The following is a 14,240-nucleotide window of genomic DNA, read 5'->3' as shown; positions in this document are numbered from 1 at the left end:
CTGGAAACCTCCATATGCAGTAGGTGCAGCCCTAAAAAGGCCAAAAAAATTTATTTTGATAATACTTTATAATTTTCAGAATTTTTAAAATTACTTCATGAATTTTATTACATTTATAGGTGTACAACACTCATCACAACCAGATTTCACAGCAGTTCCATCCCAAACCCTCAGGCATCCCCCCAACCCCCAACCTGTCTCATTTGGAAACCATACATTTTTCAAAGTCTGTGAGTCAGTATCTGTTCTTTTTTTTTTTTTTTTTTTTTGTCTTTTTGCTATTTCTTTGGGCCGCTCCTGCGGCATATGGAGGTTCCCAGGCTAGGGGTCGAATCGGAGCTGCAGCCACTGGCCTATACCAGAGCCACAGCAACACGGGATCCGAGCCATGTCTGCAACCTACACCACAGCTCACAGCAACGCTGGATCGTTAACCCACTGAGCAAGGGCAGGGACCGAACCCGCAACCCCATGGTTCCTAGTCGGATTCGTTAACCACTGCGCCACGACGGGAACTCCCAGTATCTGTTCTGCAAAGACATTCATGTGTCCTATTTTTTAGATTCCACATGTAAGTGATAGCATTTGTTGTTGGTGTCTCATTGTCTGACTGACTTCACTCAGCATGATAATTTCTAGGTCCATCCCTGTTGCTACAAATGCCGGCATTTCTTTCCTTTTAATGGCTAATTTTCCATTATGTATATGTACCACTTCTTCTGGATCCACTCCTCTGTTGATGGTCATTTAGTTTGTTTCCATGTGTTGGATATTGCATATAATGCTACAATGAACATTGGAGTACATGTGCCTTTTCATGTCCTACAGTGTAATAGGGTTCCTTTTTCTCCAGACCCTATCCAGCACTTACTGTTTGTTGACTTTTTGATGATGGCCATTCTGGCTCGTGTAAGGTCGTACCTCACAGTGGTTTTGATTTGCATTTCTCTTGTTATGCGTGATGTTGAACATGTTTTCATGTGTTTTTTGGCCATCTGTATGTCCTCTTTGGAGAATTGTCTGTTTAGGTCTTCTGCCCATTTTTTGATGGGGGTGTTTGTTTTTTTGGTATTGAGCATAGGAGGTGTTTATAAATTTTGAAGCTCAATCCCTTGTCAGTCGATTCATTTGCAAAATTTTCTCCCATTCTGTGGGTTGTCTTTTCATTTTGTTTAGGGTTTCCTTTGCTGTGCAGAAACTTTTAAGTTTAGTTAAATCACATTTGTTTATTTTTGTTTTTACCATTGTGACTCTAAGAGGTGGATCTGAGAAGATGTTGCTGTGGTGTATTTTTTGGAGAGTGTTTGGCCTATGTTTTGCTCTAAGAGTTTTAAAGTATGTGGTCTTATATCTAGGTCTTTCATCCATTTGGAGTTTATTTTTGTGTATGTGTTAGGAAGGGATCTAATTTCATTCTTCTCCATGTAGCTGTCCAGTTTTCCCAGTACCACTTATTGCAGGGATCATGCACTAATGGCCCTCTTGGGGCTCTTTGGGCATGGGATTTGCTCCACTGGAGTGGGAGCCACTGGCAGGAGCAGCAGAGCTTGTTTTGTTCCTTCTGCCCCCTGCTGTTACTCCTCCTGCTCTGAGTTCTCTGTAGCTCTAAGGATGCTGCTGCTCCCCATCTGTTGCTAGGCAGCCACTCCTTCTCTCCAGCATCCCCAAACAATGGTGCCTAGTCTCTAATCCTGTGGGGGTCGCCTCAGCTTCCACCCTCAAATGTGGTCCCCTATGCTCTAATTCCTTCAGGCTGTTTCTGCACAGCCAACCCTCATCTCTCTTTGTGTCTAAACTCTAAGGCCAGCGTTGTAATTCCCGACATTTGCACTGGCATCTGGTTGCCACTATAGCACGCATGGTTTGTGGATTGTTTCCATTTTAACTGCTTCACACCAACTGCTGTGTTCTCCTCCAGTACTCTAAAGTTCCTCCTCTGTCCAGGCCGTCCTCCTCACTGGTGCTGGAGCCTCCCAGAGCGCAGGAGCTTTTCCTCTTTCCAACTCCCTCCTAGGGATGTCCTGTCTCCCTTTTCTCTCCTCTCTATTTTCTTCTTTCTTTTCTCCTTTATAGTTTCATGAACGTTTTCTTACCCTATCCTAATCCTGAGATTTTTTGTCAAGTGTTTGGCAAATGTTCTCTGTGAACATTTATGTACATGTAGATATATTCTTGATGTATTTCTGGGAAGAAGTGAGCCACATGTCCTACTCATCCACCATCCTCCTCCAGACTCTCCTTTTTTTTTTTTTTAAGAACCTTGACTATATTTTGCAACTCCCTTCTGGCCTGTAGCTTTTCTGTAGAGAAATAAGCTGAAAGCCTTATGGGGATTCCCTTGTAATTAATGCTTTGCTTTTCTCTTGCTGCCTTTAGAAGCCTTTGTTTATCTTTCACTTTTGCTATTTTAAAAAAGAATATGTCTTGGTGTAGGTCTGTTTGGGTTCATCTTGATGGGGACCCTCTGTGCCCCATATACCTGCATATCTGTTTCTTTCTTTAGATTTGGGAAGTTTTTAGGCTTCAAGTACATTTTCAACACTGTTTTGACTCTCCTCAACTTCTGGGAACTTTACTATGCATAGATAAACATGTTTTATATTATACCATATATCGCTTATATTGTTTTCTTCTTTCTTTCTCTTTCTTTCTTTCTTTCTTTCTTTCTTTCTTTCTTTCTTTCTTTCTTTCTTTCTTTCTTTCTTTCTTTCTTTTCCTTGTTCATTTGGCTGTCTGTCTGCTGTCATTGTTGGGTGATTTCCATTATTTGAGTTCCAGGTCATATTGCTCATTCTGCTATTCATTGCTCTTAACTCTGCTTTTATCATGGCAAAGGAATTTTCTAATTTTCTTGGCTCCTCTTTACAGCTTCTAGGTCCTTTTTTACAATAAAAGGACCTAGAAACTGTTGATAGCCTGTCTTAACTGCTTCAGTAATTTCATTACCTCTTTTGAAGTCAGTGTCTATTAGACAGTTTCATTGTTTGCTCCTTCAGGTGAGTTCTCCTGTTCTTTTAATTGGGGTCACTACTTCTGCTTCTTCATTTCATTTCTATTCTTCTCACTCCAGATATGTGGAGATATTCTTGTCCTTTAGGAAGGCTTATTTCTTTTTTCAGTGTTCAATAGATGTACTTGTAGAATTGTTCTACATACGGATTTTTTACTTATATATTTTTGGAGGAAGGTAATATCCACCTCCCACTCCTCTGCCATCTTGTACTGATTTCCCTTCCTTTCCCCTTTTGGTCTCATCTCCTTTGATTTGATATCTATCCTTTGCTTTAATTTGGATTACTTTTTCTTTTACTTTTTTTTTGGTATATAACTATGAAAGAATTTTGCTTTGCGGTTATCATGGAGTTGTGATATAGTAGTCTATATACATATATGATTGTATTAAATTATAAATACCAGCTTTTATATCATATTTGTGGATGTTTCCCTACCTTTGTTGTTTGTTTGCCTTTTTGCCACAGAGAGCATTTCCTAATTGTCTCCTTCATACATTTGCTGTTTCTACCTGAGGCCTTTTCCACATAGAGGATTTCTTTTAACATTTCCACTTAGAGGAGTTCTTTTAGTCCTAAAGCTAGATTTGTTTGTTGAATTTTTTTGTAAATTTTGTTTCTCTGTAAAGAATTTGATTTCCCCATCAAATCTGAATGAGGGCTCTTGGGGTAGCATATTCTTGCTTGTAGGATTTTTTTCCCCTTTCAATATTTTAAATATATCATGCCACTGCCTTCTGATGTACAAAATGTCTTCTGAAAGATCATGATACCCTTATAGCAATTCCCTTGTATATTGTCTTGCTTCTGCTGTCTGTGTTTTGGTGGGTGAGGCTGGTCTGGAGGCTTGTGCAGGCTTCTGGGTTTTAGAGGCTCTTGGTGCCCACTGGTGGAGGAAGCAGATCTTGGCTCTATGTTGTGCAGGGCTCTTTCAAGGGACATGTCTAGAGGTGTCTCTGGGCTCACAAAGCCTTTAGATAGCCTGACTGCTGATGGATAGGGCTGTATTCCCACATTGTCAGTTGTCTGGCCTAAGGCTTCTCAGCATTGTAGTTTACAGGCTGTTGGGTGGGGCCAGGTCTTGTTGACAAGGACCCAACTTGTCTGCCTCCAGCCAAAGTTCACATAGGTCCCTGTTATATCTGCTACCCGTCTTTATGACCCCAAAGAGAGCCCTGTCCAAGAGTCCTGATAAGACCAGCATATAGGACTGTCCAAGTCTTCCATCGTGTCACTGGTTTTGCCCTTGTTCCTGATGTATGTGAGATCTTCTGTGCATCTTCCCAGATTATAGTCTCTGATCCTTCCAGTGCTCTGGAGCACCTACCTGCCTTTAAGTCCCACTGGCCTACAAAGCCAAATGCTCTGGACGCTCTACCTCCTAATGCTGGACCACTAGGCTGGAGAGCATGGCATGTGGCTAAGAGCTCTCACTCCTGTTGGATAACTTCTGCAATATACTTATTTTATGGTTTGTGGTTTGCCCACCTGGGTGGAATGGCAGTTGACTATATTGCAAGTGAACCCCCCCCATTTGTCTCATGGTTTCCTCTGTGTGTCTTTCAAAGTAGAGTATATTTTCTCTTTTCAGTAGACTCCAGTCTTTTGTATAGAGGATTGCTCAGGATTGGCAGTTGTGAATTTTTTATTTGTTTGGATTTTTAGGGCCATACACACAGCATAGGGAGGTTCTCAGGCCAGGGGTGTGATCAGAACTGTAGTCAACACCCTATGCCACAGCCACAGCAACATCAGATCTGGGCCACCTCTGCAACCTACACCACTGCTCACCACAACTCCAGGTCCTTAACCCACTGAATGAAACCAGGGATCAAACCCACATCCTCAGGGATGCTAGTCAGGTTTGTTAAACCTCTAAACCATGATGGGAACTCCCTTTTTCTCAAATTTGTAAAAATTTTTATTTATGTATTTATTTAATGTATTTATTTGACAGTTGTGGTTTTTGTTTGCTTGGGAGAGGAGGTGACCTCAAGGTCCTGTTACTATGCTGTCTATTCTTCACTCCAATACATGTAACAAATGAGATTTAAATGTATGTTAGCTTTCCACCAAAATTCAATTCACTGTATCAAAATGTGAATGTTTTTAAACCTTTCTAAGACATTACATTGATTCAGAAAATATTGTATCTAGGTTTCCTTAAATTAGCTCCTACCCCTCACTGATTCACACAGGTAAACATCACTTTATCCATGAATCTGATTTTGAAATCTTATCATCATTCTCAACAACTCTTCTTGCCTCTCCACATCTTTAGCACTCCCATAGAACCACAGATGCAAAACCCTTCCTTGGGCCTTTTTCCTCAGAGGGTTGAGTGCTCCCACACTGTAAATGGGAGATTGCAATGTGTTAGGAGAAAATCCCACAAGGGTCTTTCATTTCTTTCCTATCTTGTATCAGCTTCTGCTTGCACCTCAGTTCAGTGACTTTTGTACAACGCACTGATGAAGATGCTGGCTGTCTCTGGTCAGGGCAAAGTGCAGATTAATTACTTGATGAATAAAATACAGACAGTGTCTTGCTCTGCTCAAATGTTAGACAGCTTTCATCCTAATTGAAGAGTTTGGGATGAGTGAAGCTTAAGATTCCTAATCTTTAATCCCTATATACTGATTACACAGCAGCCAACTGGACCACTTTACATCACTTGATGGGACATATGTACCAAAGTTACAGATAAAAACATCAGTACTATTGCTGTCTTTTTTGTGTGTGAAAATATTTTTTTTGGGTCACATTAAGGCATCTAAAATATTTTTTTCCCTAACATTGTTAAAACTGTAAGGCTAAAATACTGGAATTTCAAATATGGTAAAATCTAAGACCCTTCAAATTTACTTCCCTTTTTGGTGATGAAAGGATGCCATGAGAGATTTGAAAAATTACATATTCTGGAATCGAATAAGTAAGGCTCCTTCAGAGGCCTGATTGGAGAATATGAAAATATCCCCTGGAAAAAGTTAAGATTCTCCAATTCGACTAATTAGTAAGATGGTAGTAAGGGCTCTCCATTTCCTACATCCTAATACAGATGATATGAGAGGTGAGGATACAACCAGCAGCCTAAATATCCTTTATTTTTGTATCTTGTACTACTAGTAGAAAGAGGAAGGATTAATGAGTCGCCATGCTTGATGGAGCCAACTGTTTGCCTGAAACTACAGACAAATGTGCTTGCTTATATTTTCTGTGCAGTTACTCTACTTTCGGTATCAGTTACTCATGATACCTCCCTCAGCTCTAGCAGCATTGAGCAGAAACCGATAAAAACAATGTGATCCTCTCACTAGATGCTGAAAAAGCCTTTGACAAAATCCAATACCCATTTCTGAGAAAAACCCTTCAGCAAGTGGGAAGAGAGGGAACCTACCTCCACATGATAAATGCCACAGATGACAAACCCACAGCGAACATCATTCTCAATGGTGAAAAGCTGAATGATTTCCCACTGAGATCTGGAACAAGACAAGGATGTTTGCTCTCACCACTTCTATTCAACATAGTTTTGGAAGTCCCAGCCACAGCAATCAGAGAGGAAAAAGAAATAAAAGGAATCCAAATTGGAAAGGAAGAAGGGAAACTAGCACTATTTGGAGATGACGTGATCCTATACCTAGAGAATCCTAAAGATTCAACCAGAAAAGCGTTTGCACTCATCCATGAATTTGGCAATGTCACAGGATGCAAAATTAATACATAGAAATCAACTGCATTTGTATATACTAACAATGAAACATCAGAAAGAGAAATCAGGGAAGCAATCTCATTTACCATCACATCCAAAAGAATAAAATACCTAGGAATAAACCTACCTAAAGAGACAAAAGACCTGCTCTCTGAAAAGTATAAGATGCTGATGAAAGAAATCAAAGATGACACAAACAGATGGAAAGACATACCATGCTCTTGGACTAGAAGAATCAATAGTATCAAAATGACTATGCTATCCAAGGCACTCTACAAATTCAATGCAATCCCTATGAAATTACCAAGGACAGTTTTCACAGAACTTGAACAAAATATTTTAACATTTGTTTGGAAGCACAAAAAATCCAGAATAGCCAAAGCCATCCTGAAAAGGAAAAATGGAGCTGGAGGAATCAGGATCCCTGACTTCAGACTATCCTACAGAGCTACAGTCATCCAAACCATATGTTACCAGCACAAACACAGACATATAGATCCCTGGAACAGGTTTAAAAGCTCTGAATTAAACCCACGTACGTTCAATCAACTAATCTATCACAAAGGAGGCAAGAACACACAGTGAGGGAAATCACAGCAATATCTTTTTTGATCTACCTCCTAGAGTAATGGCACATTTACATAATGGAGTATTACTCAGCTAGAAAAAAAACAAAATAATGCCATTTGCAGCAACATGAAAGACCAATACCATATGATATCACTTGTATCTACAATCTAACATATGGCACAAATGAAGCTATCTATAGAAAAAAACAAATTCATGGACATGGAAAACAGACTTGTGATTCGCAAAGGGGCGGGGAGAGGCAGTGGGATAGACTGGGAGTTCAGGGTTTGTCGATGCAAACTATTGCATTTGGAGTGTGAATAAGAAATGAGGTCCTGGGAGTTCCCGTCATGGCGCAGTGGTTAACGAATCTGACTAGGAACCATGAGGTTGCGGGTTCGGTCCCTGCCCTTGCTCAGTGGGTTAAGGGTCCGGCATTGCCGTGAGCTGTGGTGTAGGTCGCAGACGTGGCTCGGATCCCGTGTTGCTGTGGCTCTGGTGTAGGCCGGTGGCTACAGCTCCGATTTGACCCCTAGCCTGGGAACCTCCATATGCCATGGGAGTGGCTCAAGAAATAGCAAAAAAAAAAAAAAAAGACACACACACACAAAAAAAAGAAATGAGGTCTGCTGTATAGGACCTTACTAGTCACTTGTGATGGAACATTTTGGGGGATCATGTGAGAACAAGAATGTTTATATATGTATAACTGGGTCACTGTAATGTACAGCAGAAGTGAACAGAATACTGTAAATCAACTATAATTAATATTTTACAAGAAAAGTGCTAATTAGGAAAGATTACTGATAGAAACGCAGGTCACTCTAACAAGGCACTAGACACTAGAAAGATGAATGCATCAAAAATAGACAAACTGCTGGGATAGAAAGCAATCTAGAAGCAATGAATAGCAGACTAAATGACACAGAACCAATAAGAGATCTGAAAGATAGAATAATGGAAATCACCAGTCAAGACCACATGCAGAAAAACAAGGGGGAAAAAGAATGAAGCCAATATACACGATCTATGGAAAAATAAAAAATGTGCCAACCAATGCATAAGAGTGGTTCCAGAAAATATCTGCAGATGACACAGAAACAAGATGTTCATATCCAAAACATACACACAACTCATGAAACTCAATGTTGAAAAATCAAACAACCCAATGGAAAAATGGGCAGAAGACCCAAACCAACATTTTTCCAAAGAGGACATACAGATGGCCAACAGCACACAAAGAGATGCTCAACATCGCTACCAGAGAAATACACATCAAAGCCACCATGGAAGTGTCACTTCCCACCTGTCAGAATGGCTCTCTTCAAAAAGTCTACAAACAATAAATACAGAAAAAAGGGAACACTCATACACTGTTGGTAGGCATCAACAGTCCCTTAGAAAGTATCGAGGTACATTAGAAAACTATTCATAGAACTACCATATGACCCTGCAATCCCACTCCTGGGCATATACCCACACAAAACTTTCTTTGAAAAACACACATGCACCTGCACGTTCATTTCAGCATGATTCCCAGGAGCCAAGACATGGAAACAACCCAAATGTCCATTGACAGGTGATTGGATTAGGAAGAGGTGGCACATATATACAATGGAATACTACTCAGCCATAAAAAAGAACAAAATAATGCCATTTGCAGCCACATGGATGGAACTAGAGACTCTCATCCTGAGTGAAGAAAGTCAGAAAGAGAAAGACAAATACCATACAATACCACTTATATCTGGAATCTAATATAAGGCACAAATGAACCTTTCCGCAGGAAAGAAAATCATGGACTCACAAAACAGACTTGTGGTTGCCAAGGGGCAGGGGGAGGGAGTGGGTTGAATGGGGTGCTTGGGGTTAATAGACACAAACTATTGCCTTTGGAATGGATTTGCAATGAAATCCTGCTGTGTAGCACTGGGAACTATGTCTAGTCACTTATGATGGAGCATGATCATGTGCAAAAATAGAATGTGTACATGTATGTGTAACTGGGTCACCATGCTGTACAGTAGAAAAAAATTGTATTGGGGAAATAACTACTAACAATAATCATAATAAAGTGGAAAAAAAGCGTCTGTCAACAGACAACTGGCTTAAGAAGATGTGGTATGTACTTCCAATGGACTATGACTCAGCCATAAAAAGAATAAAATAATACCATCTGCAACAATATAGATGCACCTAGAAACTATTACACTCAGTGAAATAAGTCAGAGAGAGAAAGAGAAATACTATACGATATCACTTATGCATAGGATTTAAAAAGTAATGCAAATGTATCTATATGCAACATAGAAGTAGCCTCGCAGACAGAGAAAACAAATTTAAGGTTACCAAAGGTGGGGGGGCACAAATTAGGAGTATGGGATAAAAAGATACAAACTACTGTACATAAAATAGATAAGCTACAGGATTTGCTGTGTTGGATAGGTAATTACAGTCAATATCTTATAAAAACCTCTAATGGAATATAATCAGAAAAAAGAATCATGATGCTGTACATGTGAAATTAACAAAATATGTTAAACAGCTCTACTTCAATAAAAAAGAAAAAGCCACATAGGATAAAATTCACCCTCTTGACTATGTGTACACCTCAACAGTGTTAAGTATATTCATGTTGGTATACAAAGGATCACCAGCACTTTTCATCTTGGAAAACTGACATTTTTTACCCATTAAATGGCAACGCTCCATTTCTCCCTCTCCCTCAGCCCTGGTAACCACCATGCTACTTTCTGTTTCTATCAATTTGATTAAATACTTCATACAATTAAAGGACTTGTCTCTTTGTTGAACATTTTTTCAAAGTATCCATATTTTTCAAATATTACAAAGAAATAAATTTGGTTTTCTTTTTTTCTTTTTTTTGCCATTTCTTGGGCCGCTCCCGTGGCATATGGAGGTTCCCAGGCTAGGGGTCTAATCCAAGCTGTAGACATCGGCCTATGCCAGAGCCACAGCAACACGGGATCCGAGCTGCATCTGTGACATACACCACAGCTCAGGGCAACACCAGATCATTAACCCACCGAGCAAGGCCAAGGATCGAACCCACAACCTCATGGTTCCTAGTCGGATTCGTTAACCACTGAGCCACGATGGGAACTCCTAAATTTGGTTTTCACAGGGAAAAAAAAAAAGGTTATGGTCAGAGTTGTTTAGTAGCAGGCCACAAGGAAATAAAGATCTAGAGGTCAGAATGATTTTTTTTTTTAATTTAAAGGAGGAACAAGAATTAAAGAAATAGGACTCAGGTTGAACAGTAGTAATAAGTGTCCTCATCACTAAATACAGATTTAATGTTCATATTTGGAAGACAAAAATATATGTACTCTAATCTACGCCAAATGCTATATTTCTCCTATAAAACTGAATACAAGTTTGAGTAGGATTATAAAAATTGAAGGATTCCTAAGCGTTTCTTTTGACTAATTGCATTGTAGTTCCTCCTTACCATATTGTTACTGATTTCTTGGTTGTATAGATGAACAACTGGATCGGTGCTTCTCACACATGTCAACATTACCTGTGTTCACAGCCTTGTAGGGTAGATATTGCCATTCCACCACAAAGAAAAGGAAGGGGATTAGTTATTTATGCAGATAACAGTGACAACAGGCTCATCCCTTCAATAAATATTGTCTATTATGTATCAGACACTCTTCTAGGGCCAGACATACATCTGTGTCCCAAATAATTAAACAAAAACAACACCTGCCCTCCTGTATCTTACATCCCAGTGAGGGGAGCCAGACAATAAAATAATAAGCAAGAGTCAAAAAGCTCATTGTAGTTTTTCTAGAAGATAGATTATCAGTCAGCTATTGCTATAAAAGAAACCAGGGCAAAACATGCTCAAAATAGTAAGGATTTACTATGGCTCATGAGAATAAAGGGAGATGAAAATGTGATTGAGAAGGTCAGGGTGCCATGTTAAATCAGGTTGCCTTATTGCCAAGGTGACTGGGGGGCAGCCTCTTAGATGGCCCCACTGACCCACACATTCCTTGTAATCCTGCCTTGAATCCTGCCTTAACTTGCAGAGTGAGCTAGACCTCATGACTTCCTTCTCACAAAGAGACACAGAAAAAGTGATGGGATGTCACTTCCAAAACTAGGTCACAAAGAGGTGGCCTTCTGTCTTGCATGGTCTTGCTTGCCTTCTCTGGTGGAAGCTGGGCCCCATGCTATGAGCTGCCCCACAGAGAGACCCATGTGGCAGAGACCTAGGGGAGGCTCTGTCATCAGGTCAACAGCCCATGAGGCTAACTGAGTCCTGCTAAGGCCACATGAGATTGGAGTGGGTCCTCGCTAAAGGGAGCTTACTGAAGGGACCTCAGGCCTGGTGACATCCTGACTGCAGTGAGTGCTTGAGGCAGAGGCACCCAGCTAAGCTGCACCTGAAATCCTGACCCACAGGAACTATGAGAGTTATTTTGTCTTTTCATGCTGCTAAGATTTGGAGTACTTCATGATACAGCAACAAATCACACAATGACTTGAATGAGGTGAGGGAATTAGTTGTTGGAGACCATGGAACAGCAGAACTCTGCAGAAGGCAACTATCTATGGACTCAGAGTTCTAAAGTACAGACTCCTGGAGTTCCTGACATAGCGCAGTGGTTAGTAAATCTGACAAGGAACCATGAGTTTGTGGGTTCGATCCCTGGCCTTGCTCATTGGGTTAAGGATCTGGTGTTGCCATGAGCTGTGGTGTAAGTTGCAGATGTGGCTCGGATACTGAATTTCTGTGGCTCTGGCATAGGCCAGAGGCTACAGCTCCAACTAGACCCCTAGCCAGGGAACCTCCATATGCTGTGAGTGTGGCTATAAAAAAGACAAATAAAAAAGTATATTCTCCTTCAAAGAAAAGATGACGGATGTATGCATTAACCGTGCTATTCTATAAACAGCTGCACTATGTCCTAAGGATACCCCCTTTGATATTACTAAGATGATAATCTCATTACTGCCTATGCCTGGCCCTGCCCACTAATCTCATCACCATCCTTAATAAAAATCAGGTGGGCTAAAGCCTAGGCCCTTTGTTCTGTGGAACAGAGTGCCTCCTGGTCCCCAATTACTAAATGTAAGTAGTCCTATGTGTTCTGTTATACCACACTGTCCCTCTCCCAGGATTCCCCATTTACCTGCAGTGCTGGATGTGACAGTTAGTCATGTGGCTTTCTGGGGGAAGAGCAGTCTACACAGAGGGAATAGCCAGTGCAGAGGCTCTAAGATAGGGCCATGACTCATATGCCCAGGGAACAAGAAGGAGGCCAGTGTGTAGGAAGAGGGAATGAGAGCAAGAATAGCAGATGAGGTTAGAGAGATGACTGAGGTCAGATCCTATTCAAAGCTAGTAACTCTGGCCTTTGTCTGAGAGCAATTAGGTGCTGTTGCAGAATTTTGACAGAATAGTGATATGATCTACATTTTGGAAAGATCACTCTGGCTTGTATTAAGAATCAGCTGGAGGAAATAAAAGGAAAATCCAGGAGATCAATGAGGAGTCTGCCACAGTCAATTTGGCAAGAAATGATGGTGCCTCAAATCAAGAGGGTAGCTCATAGTCATGGTCACAGGCATGGTGTCAGGATGTAGAACCAGTGATTGGTCTGTGGTGCATGAGAGAAGGAGAAGAGTTCCAGAAAACCCCACTGTTTGCAGTCTAAGAAAGAAATGGAGTCTGTAGGGATATCAGGTGTGGGGCATGAGGAAAATCAGAAGTTCAAGTTTAATTGTGTCAAACTCCAGATGTCAATTACACACCATGTAGAGACCTTAAGCAGGCAGTTGGACATGCACTGAGGAATGATGTTTAGGCTGGAGATATACGTATATAGAAGTTGCCAGTACACAAATAGTTTTAAAGTCATGACTTCATGAGATCAGCATCTATTGATAGAGAAAGGGACCACAAACTGGGAATTGGTGTTTTCCTACATTCAGAAGTCAGGATAAGAGAAAGAATCAGTGAAGCAATCCAGGAAGGAGCATCCAGGGATGGAGGAGGAAATCCAAGAGTGTGTGGAGTCTTGTAGTCAGTTAAAGGAAGTTTATCAAGGTGAAGTAACCACTCAGTGCTCTATGTTCATATGTCTACAGAAAAGTGACCATTGGATTCAGCATGGTTGCCAGAGATATTAGGATCTGTGGCAGAAGTTCCCATCATAGCTCATCAGTAATGAAAATGACTAGTATCCATGAGGATGTGGGTTAGAACCCTGGCACTGCTCAGTGCGTTAAGGACCAGCATTGTCGTGAGCTGTGGTGTAAATTTCTGATGCAGCTCAGATGCCACATGGCTGTGGCCATGGTATAAGCTGGAAGCTTGCAGCTCCAAGTCATTTTTTTTGGGGGGGGGCTTTTCTAGGGCCACACCTGAGGCATATGGAGGTTCCCAGGATAGGGGTCTAATTGGAGCTCTAGCTGCTGGCCTACACCAAAGCCACAACAATGCCAGATCTGAGCCAAGTCTGTGACCTACACCACAGCTCATGGCAATGCCAGATCCTTAACCCACTGAGCAAGGCCAGGGTTTGAACATGCAACCTCATGGTTCCTAGTTGGATTCATTATCCACTGAGCCATAATGGGAACTCCCTGCAGCTCCAATTCAAATCCTACCCTAGGAACTTCCATAGACAGCAGGTGTGGCCCTAAACACACACACACACACACAAAGCAGCATCATTGGAGCTGTGAGGTGTACAGAGTAACTGGAGTGGTTTTAGCCATAAAAGATAAAGAACTGTAGCTAATAAGTTAATAAACCTTTAGTTTGGATGCAAAAGCATCAGAAAGATAAGGCTGTATCTGGTGAGGGAAATAGGGTTAGGTTTTGAGGTTGGTGGAGGCAAACTGTTACATTTGGTCTGGATGGGTGTTGGAGCTCTACTGTACAGCACAAGGAACTCTGCATGATT

At 41.0% G+C, this 14,240-nt stretch overlaps 1 protein-coding gene across 1 annotated transcript in view; it reads right to left on the bottom strand.

Moving 5' to 3' along the window:
* Positions 1–5,206: 5,206 nt before the first annotated feature.
* Positions 5,207–14,240, bottom strand: part of LOC125137719 (KRAB domain-containing protein 5-like) — a 47,882-nt gene continuing 38,848 nt past the window's right edge. Inside the window, exon 4 of the mRNA XM_047798712.1 lies at positions 5,207–5,363. Coding sequence (XP_047654668.1) covers positions 5,341–5,363 — 23 coding nt within the window. The 3' untranslated portion in view covers positions 5,207–5,340. The remainder of the gene's footprint in view (positions 5,364–14,240) is intronic.

Source organism: Phacochoerus africanus, chromosome 10, assembly GCF_016906955.1.
Source record: "Phacochoerus africanus isolate WHEZ1 chromosome 10, ROS_Pafr_v1, whole genome shotgun sequence".
NCBI classification, from domain to species: Eukaryota; Metazoa; Chordata; class Mammalia; order Artiodactyla; family Suidae; genus Phacochoerus; species Phacochoerus africanus.
Note: the sequence above shows the minus strand (reverse complement) of the source record. Positions and strands in the feature narration are given on the sequence as shown.